General features: G+C 42.2%; 1 protein-coding gene across 4 annotated transcripts in view; it reads right to left on the bottom strand.

Annotated features, from left to right (window-relative positions):
* FAM193A (family with sequence similarity 193 member A) overlaps positions 1-16414 on the bottom strand; it is a 118266-nt gene that overhangs the window by 70233 nt on the left and 31619 nt on the right. For 3 of the 4 annotated variants that reach the window (XM_084797782.1, XM_084797781.1, XM_084797783.1), the window contains exon 2: positions 11141-11383. The exons of the other annotated variant lie outside the window; for it this stretch is intronic. In XM_084797782.1, coding sequence (XP_084653908.1) covers positions 11141-11383 — 243 coding nt within the window. The remainder of the gene's footprint in view (positions 1-11140; positions 11384-16414) is intronic. 4 annotated transcript variants of the gene reach the window in all.

Below are 16414 nucleotides of genomic sequence, written 5' to 3' on the forward strand. Positions count from 1 at the left end.
AGGGATGAACAGATGGATGGATGAATAGATGGATGGATGGATGGATGGATGGATGGATGGATGGGTGGGTGGGTGGATGGATGGGTGGACAGATAGAACTTTAGTGCTCACATTAAAGATTATGCATTCTGACAAAAAAGGGAGGTGGCTCAATCAGTAAAGTGCTTGCTATACAAGTATGAGATCCTGAGTTCTACCCTGTATATGCCTCTCTACCAAACTTGGAAAGCCAAGAGCAGTGGCACATGCTGTAATCCTACTTCTGGAGAGGTAGAGATAAGAAGAACACATCGGGTGCACTGGCCAATCAATCTAGCCATGTGAGTGAGCTTCAGGTTCAGCGAGAGACCCTAAGGTTTTGAGTAAATTTGTATGTAAAATACTTAGAACAACACTACCATAGATTATACACTATAAAAATATTCTTAGAAAATAAAGAGCAACTGGAGAAGATACACAATGTCAATCTATAGCCTCCACGTGCATGAGTGTGTACACACAGGGAATTGTATGTTTATATACACAAAAGGTCTAAGGGGAAAAAATCCTCATATTAATCATAATCCTCATTTGTGCCTACCTTTTTAGTTTCTGTCTCCTTTCTTTTGCCATTTTTTTTCTTTATTTTTTTAAAAAATTAAAGGAGTAGTGGCACACACCTATTTTAAAAGATTTGTTTACTTATTTATTTATGTATATGAGTGTTCTAGCTGCACCTGCATGTACACCTGCAGGCCAGAAGAGGGCATCAGATCCCAGTATAGATGGCTGTGAGCCACCATGTGGTTGCTGGGAATTGAACTCAAGACCTCTGGAAGAACAGACAGTACTCTTAACCGCAGAGCCATTTCTCCAGCCCCCCATTTTTCTATTTTTACTTAAGTATAAAATGTAAAATTCTTAAGATTTTTAACCTTAGTCCAAGTGTATTTTGCTACTGTGCTTCAGCCTTTCCCCCACTAATTTACTCTTTTTTGTTTCTTTCCTACACATACTCTCCAAAAAGCTAACTTATGTTCACTCTCTGGTATAGACACTTCAAATTTTAGTAAAGGTATCCAGTCATTTCAGCAACATAAAAACAGGGCACACAGTGGTTAAGAGTATAGACTGTGGTTTGAAACCTGACAGTGCCTCTAACTGTGTGTGATCCTCACAAACTAACCTTCCTGGCCCAGTTTTTTTATCTATAAAACTGGGAGAAATAGTACTGCCCCATTTGGGTGGTAGTGAGGTTTAATTATTATATGAAATACTTAGAAGAACACTGCCATAGATTATACATTGTGGAAGCAATATTCTTTTAATACACACACATACACCGTATGTATGTATGTATGTATGCATGTATGTGTGTGTGTGTGTGTGTATGTGTGTGTATGTATATATATATACATACATACACACATAAATATTTTGGGTTATGCTCAATACGTTTCTCTTCAATCAGCCGGGTGTGGTGGCACACGCCTTTAGTCCCAGCACTCAGGAGACAGAGGCAGGTGGATCACTGTGAGTTCGAGGCCAGCCTGGTCTACAAAGTGAGTCCAGGACAGCCAAGGCTACACAGAGAGACCCTGTCTCGAAAAATAAAAAACAAACAAACAAAAAAACAAAACAAAAAGAATTTCTCCTCAATCTCATTTTCATTCTTAAGAAAATTCTTTCGTTACATTATAGAGATCCCTTCACTTCCAGCAATTGAATTACAGAATACAGCTGCATGATGTTAAAGATCTGTAGTAAATCTAACAATTTTCTTATTAATGAACATTTGAGTAACCTCTGAGATTTTAGCACTATCATTCTTCACTACTATAGACAATGTCCCAGTAAAAATTCTTCGCCTCCTCCCCCCCCACCCCCCGGTTTTTTTCAAGGCAGAGTTTCTCTGTGTAGCCCTGGCTGTCCTAGACTCACTCTGTAAACCAGGCTGGACTCAAACTCAAGAGATCCGCTTGCCTCTGCCTCCTGAGTACTAGTATTAAAGGTGTGTGCCACTACTGCCTGGCTCCAGTAAAAATTCTTAAGCATGTATCCTCCCTAAAATGTTTTTTGTTTAAAAAATAATAAAAAAGAACAAACTTTTTAAAAAAATCACTGTTAGTGCTAATAACAAATTCTTTAAACTTGTGTTTGCAGCTGGGTATGATGGCACTTGAGAGGAAGAAGCAGGCAGCTCTCTGAGTTTAAAGTCATCCTGATCTACATAGTAAATTCCAAGCCAACCAGAGCTACCTAGTAAAATCCTGTCTCAAAATAATAATAATATATATGTGATAAAAATAAATTGTATTTATAAATTATACTCTGTGTGTGCATATGTTTGAGACAGGATCTTTCAATGCAGGTCTTACTTGTCTATGCAGAACAGGCTGGCCTCTACTAACTCAGAAATCTACCTGCATCTGCCTCCAGAGTTCTGGAATTAGAGGTGTGGGCCATCACTCCTGGACTATAAGCAATCTTTTTGTTTTGTTTTGTTTTGTTTTGTTTTGTCTTTTTGAGACAGGGTTTCTCTGTGTAGCCTTGGCTGTCCTGGACTCGCATTGTAGACCAGGCTGGCCTCGAACTCACAGCAATCTGCCTGCCTCTGCCTCCTGAGTGCTGGGATTAAGGGTGTGTGCCACCACCACCTGGCAATCTTGATACCATGTTTTCCTATAAACAGAAAAAAAGAAGCTGGGGAATAAGGCAAGTTGATTTGCTAAAATCATGTGCTCTCCCATGCTACCCTGGCTACCTTTAGCAAAAAGATTGTCAGTCAGCTAGCTGGACTAAAGTTACACCAGCACTAGCTGTTTTGAACACACCAAAGAAGTCTTGAGACAACTAATGCACTGTAGCTGGTTGCTTACCTATACAGTCTGAAAGCACAGCCTCAGCCAGTGCTGCTTGAAATCATTCGTATAAGACTGTTTGCTACCACAAGTCTATGAACTCTAGACTTTCTTTTCTATCATTTCCCCTGGTAGTCTACAGAGGGATTGCTGTGACCAGCTATGAGGCCAGGATGTGACTGGCCTAAACAACTCGTGATTGGTCCAAACACCCTTTCCTGGGCTATATAAGGATACTCAGACATAGGGAAAGCAGTAGAACAATGGTAGCATTAAGTTGTGGGAAAAGTCAGGTATCCAGATGTGGCAGCTGAACCATTCAAGTGCCAGGACAAGAGGAGGAGGAAAGGGGGGGGGGTGGCTGGGGGGAAGGACAGGCGCATGCATGCATGTGAAAGAGATTTCAAGTGATATATGGGTGTTTTGTCTGCATGCATGTCTGGCACATCACATGTGTGCCTGATATCCACTGAAGATTAGCAGAGAGTAGAGGATCCACTGTACCTGGAATTAGAGATGATTGTTGGGAATTGGACATGGATCCTCTGGAAGAGCAGCTAGTACTCTTAACCCTTAAGACACCTCTCCAGCCCTAAATCTTTTATAGGTATCCCACACCCGTTTTTTTGTTTTTTTGTTTGTTGTTGTTGTTGTTGTTGTTGTTGTTGTTTTGAGAGTTTCTCTATGTAGCCTTGGCTGTCCTGGAACTCACTTTATAGACCAGACTGGCCTCAAACTCAGAGATCTACCTGCCTCTACCTCCTGAGCACTGGGATTAAAGACGTGTGCTACCACTACCTTATAAATACCCTCATTGTAGCCTGTCCCTGTCAAGGTAGATGCAAAGCTGAAAAGGCCACAGGAAAGGATAAGTCATCAGACAAAAAAGTGCAAGCAAAAGGGAAGAGGGGAGCAAAGGGCAAACAGGCTGACATAGCTAACCAGAAAACTACAGACCTGCCTGCAGAAAATGGAGAGACAGAAAGCCAGGGTCCAGCTTCTGAGGTAGAAGAGAAAGAAGCCAAGTCCAACTAACCATCCATCCTGTCTGTCAGTGGTCCCTGCCTCCCTTCTTGTATAATCCAGAGGAATATTTTTATCAATTATTTCGTAAATCCGAGTTTTTTAGTAGCTCTAGAAACATTTTTAAGAGGTGGGGAAATCCTACCTCATCCCATTTTTAAAGTGTAAATGATTTTTTAAGAGGTTAAATCATTTGCTGGTTGTTTATTTTTTGGTACAAGCAGAAAATAGTAGTATACTTAATCAGGAGAGGCTGTGACTGTCTCAGGGGTCACTATAACATTCCATAGAGAGGGCTAGTTTTACATCCTTCAACACAGAGCATTCTAAATGGCAAGGAGTCTCAGCTTTCAGTTAAATCTGGTCTCCTGTTTCTAGTAGAGCCGTTTCCTAAGAAAACCACTCCTTGGTCCTTGCCCTGTCAGAACTGTAACGTCCCTGGTCATGGAAGTCCATTTTTCTAACTGTGATAATGTGCTGTGAAAGGTGGAAATTTTTGAGTATGTACTGTTTGTGGCATAAAATTTTGAGTCAGTGGAACTGAGGATTGTGAGCATTTGGTTGTTATGTGAAGTCTTAAGGAAAACCTGTCAAACTTGAGTCTGAAACTTCACTGGAATAAGTTCAAAGAGAGAAAACACATGGCTCATCATTTAGATAGTGAACACAATGTATGATTTCAGAATCTGGGTACCTGTGTTAAGAATTCAAATGCTGAGCAAGTCATGGTGGTACATGTTTTTAATCCCAGCACTTGGGAGGTAGAGGCAGGTGGATCTCTATGAGTTCAAGACCAGTCTGGTCTACAAAGTGAGTCCAGGATGGTCAAGACTACACAGAGAAAGCCGATGGGGAGGATGGTGGTGGTATGTCAATTCTAATCTCAAACATTCTATACATTTAACTTGACAATTCAAATCCCATTATGTTTTTCTGTAGAAATCGACTAACTGGTTCTAAATTTTATATAAAAAGCAAAAGGATCTAAAGTAAACGTAACACTTTCGAAAAAGAATAAATCTATAGGTCACTTCTATAATCCCAGCACTTGGAAAATTGAGATAGAAGGATCACATGCCAATTTACACAGCTAAGTTCCTGGTCAGTTTGGGCTAGTGTAAAGCCCTGTATCAAGAAAAAAGGTAAGAATGAAAAGAAGGCCAAATACCAAGTTAGGGGATCTCTACTTCACACTCTGTGACTGGCACTGAGACTTCACTCATACTGCAGACCACCATTCTACAAATGACCAGCAAATAGCTACAAAGCCACATGTGAGTCCACTCAAAGGGCAAGAAAGGCAGATCTCTGTGAGTTCAAGGCCAGCCTGGTCTACAAAGAAGAGTCCAAGACAGCCAAGGCTACACAGAGAAAATATGTCCTGAAAAACCAAACAAACAAGAGGAAGGAAGGAAGGAAGGAAGGAAGGAAGGAAGGAAGGAAGGAAGAGATTTTTACAGGTAATCAAACTATTTTTATAAATATCTCTATACCTCAAGAACTTCCATTTAGCTACAGAAAGAATTTGCGACTGTATACTCTAGAAGAATAATCTTAACAGCAAAAACTAGAAACTAAAATGTACTATTTGTGTGTGTGTGTGTGTGTGTGTGTGTATACACACACACATATGTATATGTATATAAAGGTGACTAGTACACATCAATAGATCTCAATTACAATGAATACTATATGATTATGTCTATAAAATTCAAAACATTTGGAAAACCAAACCACAGTGTCTAGATTTAGATGCTGAAGTGCTATCACTAATAGAGGCCAGAAGGTGATCAACAGCTCAGCAGCAAGGCAATCCTAAGAATGAGGGCCATAGAAGGACCTAAACTGAGGGACAACAGTTGATTTCTCATCTCTGTTGTAAGAGCCAACACCAAACACACCTAGAATCCCAAGAAACAAATAGGCCCAACTCACTAGAAAGAACAAACTTGGAGAAACCAAACAAGTCTGTCTGCCTGCCTGTCCACCTCCCTCCCTCCCGCCCTCCTTCCCTCCTTCCTTCTTTCCTCTTATGAGACATGGTCTCACTATGTAGTCCTAGCTGGACTATAGTGTAGACTGGACTTCACTATATAGACCAGGCTGGCGTTCAACTCAGAGAGCTACCAGTCCCTGTCTCAGGAGTGCTGGTATTAAAGGTGTATACCACTACACCCAGGAAGTCTACTGTTGGAGGTTGGTCTGATGTATTTTGATGCTAACTACTGCTTGCTGTCTTTTAACGTACCTGAAACACTGCTGTGTAACCTTGCCTAAAAAACGTATTCCTGTTTGACCGATAAAAAGCCGATACACCTGAGTAGGCAAATAGGATAGGCGTGGCTAAGGTTCTTGGGCCTTTGAATACATAAAACCTTGGAAAAGAGACAGGACAGAGGAACCAAGTACAAGAATCGCCCTGGGATAGGAGAAGATCCACGTGGGCCCAGAGAAAGGACTCGGAAGTTCCTCATGGGAAGAGATGAAGAGCATTAGCAAGTATTTGGGGATTATGGATGGGAGGTAAACCAAATAGAAAATATTAGAATCAGATGCAGCTGGGTGTGGGGTGCACGCTTTTAATCCCAGCACTCAGGAGGCAGAGGCAGGTGGATCACTATAAGCTCAAGGCCAGCCTGGTCTACAAAGAGAGTCTAGGACAGCCAAGGCTACAGAGAAACTCTGTCTCGTGAAACAAAACAAAACAAAAAACAGAATCAGATGGAATGGGATGGAGAATGGGAATTATTGGAGGATAATTTAGGAGGTAGTATCTACCTTGCCCTGGGTAAATACATCAGGTGTCTGTGTTTTCATTGATTGATAGCAGGTCAGAAAATACTGCCATAAAAATAATTAGCCCAATAATAAACATTTATTAGGCCATACTTCTAAATTAACCACAGCAGTCTACCTTTCTATTGAGTGCACAATGAGAATCTAAAACACACCACCCAGAGATAGAAAAGAAAGGACATAGGAAGGAGCGGAGAAGGTGGGCAGAGTGAAGGAAAGCTGTAAGATTTGCATGGAAAGTGACCCTTCAGGAGGAAGGTGTCTCCATGAGGCTTCTACACAATAAATGAAATGTATAAGGATTCAGTAACTTCAACAGGCTCACTCAGTATACATCCTGAAACCATGTATAGCCAAACTGGAAACATTTATAAGGAAAAAGGACAAAAATACATAGAGAGCAAGCAATTTTAAGTGATCTCACCCAGAAATTAGCAGATTAAGCACACAGACACACACATATCAAGACTGGAGAGAGATTAAGCATAGTTAAGAAACAGCTATAGAAACGGATATATACAGAGGCGTCTACCCAGGTCAGAGAAAGGCTCTCTTTCAGACACACATGCAACGTATATGAAACTTAACAATGGGTCAGAATTATCAAGTGCTGCTGATTGAATACAGAATCCCTAATATACACCAAATTTCAAATGGTGTATCCATACCATACATCATCACAATAAAATCATTACAGCAAGACGAGAACAGGAAGTTCAGCTGGCCAATGCCCAGGCTGCAGACAGTAATGATAGACAGGCATGAGCTAGGCATGAGAGAGCTGGACCTGTGAGAACGTTCAGTAGGTAAAGGCACTTGCTGCCAAGCCTGACAACCTGAGTTTAATCCTTAGACCCAACATGGCAAATCAACTCCTGCAAGTTGTCCTCTGACCACAGCATGAGTACAACATACACACACATACACACAATAAATAAATAAAATGTAGTTTAAAAAAATAAAATAAGGTTGATTAAAGTTGCTTCTTTGAAACAGACACAGTGGCACATGCCTTTAATACCAGCACTTGGGAGGCAGAGACAGGAGATCTCTAAATTTGAGGCTAACCTGGTCTACAGACAGAGTTCCAGGACAAGCCAAGACTACAAAAAGAAACCCTGTCTTTAAAACACAAAAAAATAAAAAATAATGAAGATCTTTTAGCTTTCTGGGCACAAATTATACATAACAAAAGGCTAGAAATGAGTAGCTACAGAGGAAATGATATCTGGAGTATGATAGCTATTCATTTTCTTTTCTTTTCTCCCACCCCCCCCCTTTTTTCCTGAGATAGCCTTGGTGGTCCTGGACTCACTTTGTAGACCAGGCTGGCCTCAAACTCACAGAGATCCACCTGCCTCTGCCACCCGAGTGCTGGGATTAAAGGCGTCCACATCCAGCTGTGATGGTTATTCTTGATTGTCAACTTGACTGCATCTGGACCAACTAAAATACAAACTGCTAGGCACTCCTATGAGGAATTTTCTTGATCACATTATTTAAAGCAGGAAGAACTACCTTAAACATCATGCTTGCCCTCACTCTCAATGGCAAGTCCATCTATCCTGTTCCTTTACCAGTGGTAGAACCTATTTATTCAGGATTCCAGCACTAAGATCAGCAGCTCTCATGTAATCCTCTAGGACTACAGCACCAAACTGAGATTGCTGAGACATTCAGCTTTATAGATAGAGCAACTAATGGATTTCTCAGCCTCACTAGTGTGAGACAAGGTTTAGAGTACCAAGGACCCCCCCCCCATCACCACCACGAGTAAATATATATATTCAGCCTCCCAAGGTCACTGATGGGTAACAGCATCAGCCATGTGCTCTCTATTCACTGCCTGGCATTTGACCAAACAGAATGGGGGAAACATAAGCAAGAACAATATTTAAGGAAGAAATGGAAATGCTGGTTCCACACAAATTCTCCCCCAGAACAGAGACACAACTCATTTTATGAGGTCTAAAGAACACTACAAGTCAAGCAGGCTCCAAGAAAAGATACTACATATCCTTCCTGACCAGAGTGCAGCAACATAGAGAAATGATGTCCATGTAGACTTGTACAAAACATGGCAGTTTCCCAAAAGCAATCAAGTCTGGAAGGAACCCAAAGGCCTATGAATGTGCACATGTGTGCACAGACACACACGCACAGAGCAGGCTGCGCAGTCTCCCCAAACCATCATATGCCCTAATGGGAAACCTGCTACTGTTTTTGGTCACTGCTTTTGATCACCCACCAAACTAGATCTGAGACCCTGTTGCTAAAAGATACTACATATCTTGGTTGTAGATCATGGAGAAACCAAGCTGGAACTAAGCTGGCAGCTTACTCACTACTGGCTAGCTTTCAGTGATAGAAGATCCTGTGGTATGTAAGCTACTGGGGCAGAAATGTCATCAATGATATTACCAGATATAAACTCTAGGAGCTACAATTAATTACCTGCCAGACAAGATATATCTACTGTATCTATAATGACAGTGATATTTTGGGAGTAACCAATTGCTTCCTGATTGGACAGAAGGCCTACTCCACAGGAGGGAATCCATGCTCGGTACTCTAAACCTAGTCAAGAGCCTATGACTGGAAAGTCATATGTCCTAGTGGGGAACCTACTACTGTTTTGCTAAATGGACACATTATCAAACCACTTTCTAAAGACTTGTATATACACCCACTTATCAATACTGCTCCCAGTCTTGGTAAGAGAAACTTCTTTTGCAGTGGGCACAGTCAATGAAGACACTCATACTGGTCAAAGTGCTAAGAGTAAGTGACCACTGAATGTTTAACACTAAAAAGGACATCTGTATCACCTCCTTCCAGGCTCAGCAAACATCACAGAAGAGGGAGTAGAAAAAATGTAGGAACCACAAGTTGAGGAGGAATGCTGTGAATAATGCTGTCTTCTGGACATGACATGGTTCTAGCACCTATGTGCACCGCTCACAGCAGCTATGATTACATGCACAAGATGGGGCCCATCAACATTCCATCATGGATTGGGAAGGAACTCATGAGACTTCCATCTCTCCTTGAAGACCTATTGGGAGTTAATGATTTCTGGTGTGAGGGTGCCGTTTTCTTCACTGGTATAGCCACTGTTAAGTTGCATATGCTCCAGTAAATAAGCCCCATTTCTAACACTCATGCCAATAACCCTAACCAAACTCCCTGGCTCACAGAGAAAACAAACATAAAAGTAGGAGGGGACTTGTGAAGGTTTTCTAAGGGAGAGGGAAAAGGATAAGGGAAGGTAATTAGAAGAAGGGGAAATTATCATAATTTAATATATATGAAATTAAAAGGAAAAATCTGGCTGAGAAGAAAATTTCAGTCGGATTATGCTCTGAATTTCAGGGCCTTTTCTTCACTCCTTCGCTTGTTCACTCATTTACTCATTATGCAATTATTATGAGCATCAAATATATCAACTACTGTTCTTGGTTAAAACATATTTAAAAAGAGCTAAGTTCATGGCGTTTATACTACAGTGAAGAAGACAGATTGTGTTAGTGAAATATTTAGTCAATTAGAGATAGAGCTAAGGAAGAGAGACAAAGCAGGAAACAGGACTGTGGGAAGACGATGGGAGGAGCACAAACTTCTACTTTGATGAGCACTGAAGCCCCAGACTGAGTTACTGAAACTCTGCCCCAAGCATGGCACTGAAGCTGGGGCTTGTCTTCAGCCAGCTGAATGGACAGTGAGAAAGAGGGCTAGACCTAGGAAATGGAGAGCCATCCTTACCACAACCAAATGCTTCTCAAACACCACTGGGACTAATCTGAAAACAGAAGGCAGGAACCGCTGCCTGTTACTGGCCACAAGAAACAAGGGGTCGGAAGAAAAGTCACCCAGAAAACATCTTCTTGCATTCAGCAATCAAAAGAGAAGAAGAAAAATAAAATAGTAAGAGGGAAAAGAAGAGCCCTGAATACTGGGAATGGTTGAACAACTCATCTCCTAGAACACAAAGAGATAAGAAAGCCTAATGGGTGCAGCAGCCACGAAGATTTAAACTGTGCCAAAAATTAGATCAAACCTCAAAGCCTCTAATAAGGGAAGGCCTGGAGTCAAGGAAGGGAGATGGTCAGGCTCAGAAGTGCATTACAGAAATAATTTTCAGACATTTACCATACATGGGATTGTCTAGAACTAAACACATGAATGTTTTACTAGCTTTTCACCAAAGAAGCTTTATAACCAAAGCAGCCCTGAGGCCAGATTCAAAAGCCAAAAGGACAAACAAGTAGCCAGCTTGATGACTGTGCAGATAAGGAAGCAGACGCTCTCCACCTACTGTTGGTGTGGCCAGCAAAGGCCAGGAGAAACATCCCTGTTGGCATGGGTCAAAAGACAGTGTGGAAGGAAGTGTTCTGATGACAGGTGTAAATCCTTTCCACTGCCAGTTAGCCCACCACCCACAAGAGAGGAGCAAGAAGCCCACCAAAGCTGCAGCCACTCACCGGCTGGTCAAGACCGCTGTGCCTCTCTTCCTTCTCCACAGTCCTCCGGCAGTCTGGGCATACCCACAGCGGCAGGTGCAACACGCTATTGCCCTTGGGAGCCATGGAAAGGGCCAATTTGCTCGAAGTCTTAACTCCACTCTCTAAGAATGAAGAGTCTTTCCGTTCACTTCTGCATAGGAGACAATAATCCCCAGCGGGGTAGGGTGGTGTCCTATGATTCATGCCAAAACTAAAAGGAGTCTGGAATAGAAAAAAAATTCTATGTTCAAAACCTGAGCCAGAAAGCTAAGATTGTTAAATCTTAAATATGTATATTCATATACATATAGAAAAACATTAACTTGAAAACACATGAAGCTAAACCTCATATTCCAGAAACTGCTGATATTGCACATAAAATACAAACACCGTAAAGAAGCACTTTGCTCTTCACCTCGACTTTTGCATTACTTCTGCCAGGAAAACCCATCAGCACGGATGTTGAGATCTCAACTAGGCATGAAGCACCATACCACAAGCATCTGCACACAAGGGCTTGCATCTTGGCAGCGGCTCTGGCTTAGGATCATCTCTGAAGAGAGCAATTCCTGGTCTAGACTCCAGAAAACAAAGAATCTCATGGCAGCTGGATGCCCAAGACCAAAACTCCCAGGCATAATGCTGAATTCATAGCCTAATTTCAACAGCTGCTTTTTTAAAACTATGGGGTAAATGAGGGAGTAGAGGCCTGAAGCAACGAATCCTTTGGAATACACAAAAGATCTAAGGCTCATGGGTTTGGAAACAGACTTAAAGTACCAAGACCACCAAACAGGAAACAAGGAGATTAACTAAAATGGGTCTTCCTATAGTGTTACTGTTCACCCACTGAGGGACACCTGCAGGCATAGGGCAGACCCAGAAGGTGGGTGTGACATTGCAGGAGCTGGCCTGACAGAGACTCAGCACACTGAAAGGCACACAGCAGACTCCTCTTCAGCCTTCCCTACCACAGACATCAGATGAAAAGGAAGGAAGACATCTCTCTCCTCTCAGCTGTCCTTGCCAAGCCAGCTCATGTCTTCCCTTACTCACACGATTCTCCCTGAACTATAATTGATATCAACCAGACTAAGAATGTGTGCTAGCATATACACCTGACCCATAACAACCAGAGCTCCCAAGTAGGCCCTAGGCTACACAAAGGCACTGGGGCTGAAATCTGGGGCTGAGTAAATGAATTAATGAATGAAGCAAAGTCTTTCAGGCTTACATGCAGAAACAATATGTAGCCATTATACCCACAAGGTATCTCAGTGTGTGACAGGGTGAGGAGAGTCCCCAATACAGACTACAAATATGCACACCCTTTTAAAAAAAGAAAGAAAAAAAGAGTACAAGAGTATTCATCTTTTTCCATACCAAGAGCCCTAGGATGTCAATATCATAACTCACCTCACTTAAGTCTGTCTTTTTCCTGTCACAGACAAAATAACCACAACCAATCAGGTCAAAGGTCACAGCCTGTCCATGCATATCCTGGGCACAAATATACCAAAAGCCAGGCCAGAAATTCAGTATGATATCCAAAACTGACAAAAGATATCCATTCACCCACCACCAAATACATGGATCCAAAAGTATTTTAAAGATTTCAGTTTAGCTGAGCACAATGGCACATGACTGTAATCCCAGCACTCAGGGAGGCAGAGGCCTGTGAGTTCAAGGCCAGCTTAGTCTACAAAGCATGTCCAGGACAGCCAAGAAAACCCTGTCTCAAAAACAAAAACAAAAACAAAACAAAACAAGCCAGGCGTAGTGGTGCGCGTCTTTAATCCCAGCACTCGGGAGGCAGAGGCAGGCGGATCACTGTGAGTTCGAGGCCAGCCTGGTCTACAAAGCGAGTCCAGGACAGTCAAGGCTACACAGAGAAACCCTGTCTCAAACCCACCCCACCCCCCCAAAAAAACAGAACAATAAATAAATAAATAAATAAATAAATAAATGATTTCAGCTTTAGGATATTTGCATATATATATTAAAATAATCTTGGCATGAATCCAAAATTTGGGACTATAAAGATATTCTGTTTCAAGGAAGGTCTCATGAAAGTCTTCACTTACCAGGAGATTGGGATAGATGTGAGGACATCCTATTGGGACTCTAATTAAGAGAAATATAGGAGAATGGGGAAATAGAAGGATCCAGAGGGTCTCAGAAACCTACAAGATCATCATCATGACGGTATATCTGGGCCCTCTGGGCCCAGGGGTTCTGCTCAAACTACTGCACCAACCAAGGACAATATAAGCAGTAAACACCGAACCCCTACTCTGATCTACCCAATGGACAGGACATTCTCCACAGTTATGTGGAGAGTGGGGACTGACTTGGACATGAACTCTGGTGCCCCATATTTGACCACTTCCCCTTGGTGGGGAGGCCTGGTGGCACTCAGAGAAAGAATAAGCAGGCTACCAAGATGAGACTTGATAGCCTATGACCATATAGTGGGGGAAGAGGTCCCCCTCAGTCACAGACCTAGGGGAGAGGAATAGGGTGAAAGCAGGAGGGTGGGAGGAATGGGAGGATACAGTGATGGCATAACAATTGAGATGTAATCTGAATAAACTAATAAAAAATATGTTTTCTGGGTCAAAAAAAAAAGATATTGTTGCAGATGAACCTTACACAGACAGAAGCCATAGTCATGCCATCCATATTTTAAGTGCATCTGCATTGTGACTGTGTGACTGCAACCATTACATGAGGTCAGATGAGGGAATTTTCAGATTGATACTTGACATGGTTTGGGCTTAGCAGTATTTCAAATCTTGGACTTTTTGAATCAGGGATGTTCAACCTGTACCCACTAGGAGCCTAGCACCTACCTGGACACCAGGACACAGTAGTAAGTCTTACTCCCTGTCTGGAGGAGATGATGCCCTCACCAAAACAAAAACAGAGATCATAAGAGCTTGGAATGGAAGTTGCAATCCTAATAACCTGAGGCTAACGCAGATATGTTCTAGGCCAGCCTGGGCCTTTCTTTTCTCTTTTTCTTTTCTCTTTTAGATCTTTCTTAAAAACAAATAAAAAAGATGTTAGTAAAACATAAGTCTTAGGAGCAACTGATAGAGTGCTGGTGCTGGGATAGCACTCTTTCATTTAGGTTACAATGAAGGCCTCTATCAGGAAATACTTGCAGAAATGTCACCTGCACTTAACTGTAAGAGAATAAGCAGAGAACTGTAAGAGAATACAGCAGGGGCTGAAGAAGGAAGAGTGGGAGAAAGCGCAGTCCCAGGCCGCAATAGAGAGAGCTGACAGAACTGCTGCTGAGCTAGAAGTGAGGCCTGGGATAAGAGATGGGTCAGAAACAGCTCTGAAAAAGACACATCTGAAATCTCTACTCTGGGCTTTCTTTTGGGAGAAACAAAAATAAAATGCAAAGAACAGAGGCCCTGTTCTTCTAAAGGACATTGAATGAGTAAACTCAGAGCCACAGGTGGTGGCAGGTTCTTAGCCTTTGGTTTTGGTTTTGAGATAGGCTCTAGCAATCCCCCTACCTTAGTCTCCCAAGCAGCTGAGACGACAGGGTTGAACTACCAGGAGTGAGTGGTGTGTATAAAAGAGGAAAGCAAAGACCCAAAGGAAACAACTTCTAGACCTGAAAGAAGAGCAAAGGATGCTGAAAGAGCAGCACACACATCTAAATATGCCTATGGCTACCACAAACACAGCCAAGGAGCTAAAGCTTCTGCAACAGGTGGACCTGATCAGAAAAGACATGTCATCCAGGCTTCTGGTTCTCACAAAAGAGAAAACAGGACCCAATATCCATCTTAAACAGAAATTTTACTGGTGATGGAGAGATGATCGCTCAGAGGTTAAGAGCACTGTCTGTTTTTCAAAAGGTCCTGAGTTCAATTCCCAGCAACCACATGGTGGCTTACAACCATATGGTGTCCTCTTCTGGTGTGCAAGTAGGTGTATATGCAGTACAGAATACTGTATAAATAATAAATAAATCTTTTTTAAAAAAAATTTTTACTGTATAAAAAAATGAACTCAGCCAGGCATGGTGGCACATGCCTTTAATCCCAGCACTTGGGAGGCAGAGGCAGGTGGATTGCTGTGGGTTCGAGGCCAGCCTGGTCTATAAAGCAAGTCCAGGACAGCCAAGGATACACAGAGAAACTCTGCCTTGAAAAATGGAAGGAGAGAGAGAGAGAGACAGAAAGACAATGACATAGCCGTGCTGACATCAGTTCTGAATGAAGAAGAGGTAGCTTATACTTATGGGAACAAGAGAGAAGAACAAGGTGGCGCCCAGGTCAACAGCTAAATGCCACAGGGGAATCCCAAGGGATAGGATAGGTTAGACCAGTGGCAAGAAGCAATGGTCAGCTTAGATGTTGTTCTCATGAGCTGTAACATCTAATGTAGAGTTTGGATTTGGTATTCCTGAGTAAGATACTCAGGAAGATGGGGTGCAGCTGCATATATAATTGTGCACCATGAGTACAAATGATTGGCTCAGTTAGCACTTGCTGTGCAAGCATAGAGACCAGAGTCTGGAGCCCTGGAAACTCGTGTAAATGTTGGGTGCGTGTTGTTGCCCACCTGTAATTCCAGCATAGGAAGGCAGAAACAGGGCTCTGAGCTTGTCTCAAAGACCCCATGTCAACAAATGAAGTAGAGCAGTTATTGAGGATAATTCCTGACATCAACTTTGGCTTCCATATGCATGTGCACACACGTGTACCCCCACAAGGATCCACAAACATGCATATGCACATATCTCTCCTTGTGCTTATGTTATATCCTTGAATCTTCTGTGGTCCAGTATCTATTTAAATATTTGACCTGGCTTGAAGTTTATCAGTCTGATTACTCTTAAAAGAATTAGCTTTTGGCTGGACATGGTGGTGCACACTTTTTGTTTTTTGTTTTTCGAGACAGGGTTTCTCTGTGTTGCCTTGGCTGTCCTAGACTCACTTTGTAGACCAGGCTGGCCTCTAAAACTCACAGCAATCCACCTGCCTCTGCCTCCCGAGTGCTGGGATTAAAGGCGTGCACCACTACACCCGGCCTGGTAGCACACCCTTTTAATCCCAGCACACTGAGTTCAATTCTCAGCAACCACATGGTGGCTCACAACCATCTATAATGAGACCCTGTGCCCTCTTATGGTGTGCAGGTATACATGCAGGCAGAACACTGCATATGTAATAAACAAATAAATAAATCTTTTTAAAAAATTAAGTGTCTTCCTAAATAAGAGTGGCA

The sequence above is a fragment of the Acomys minous genome, assembly GCF_964271855.1.
Source record: "Acomys minous genome assembly, chromosome: 10".
NCBI lineage: Eukaryota > Metazoa > Chordata > Mammalia > Rodentia > Muridae > Acomys > Acomys minous.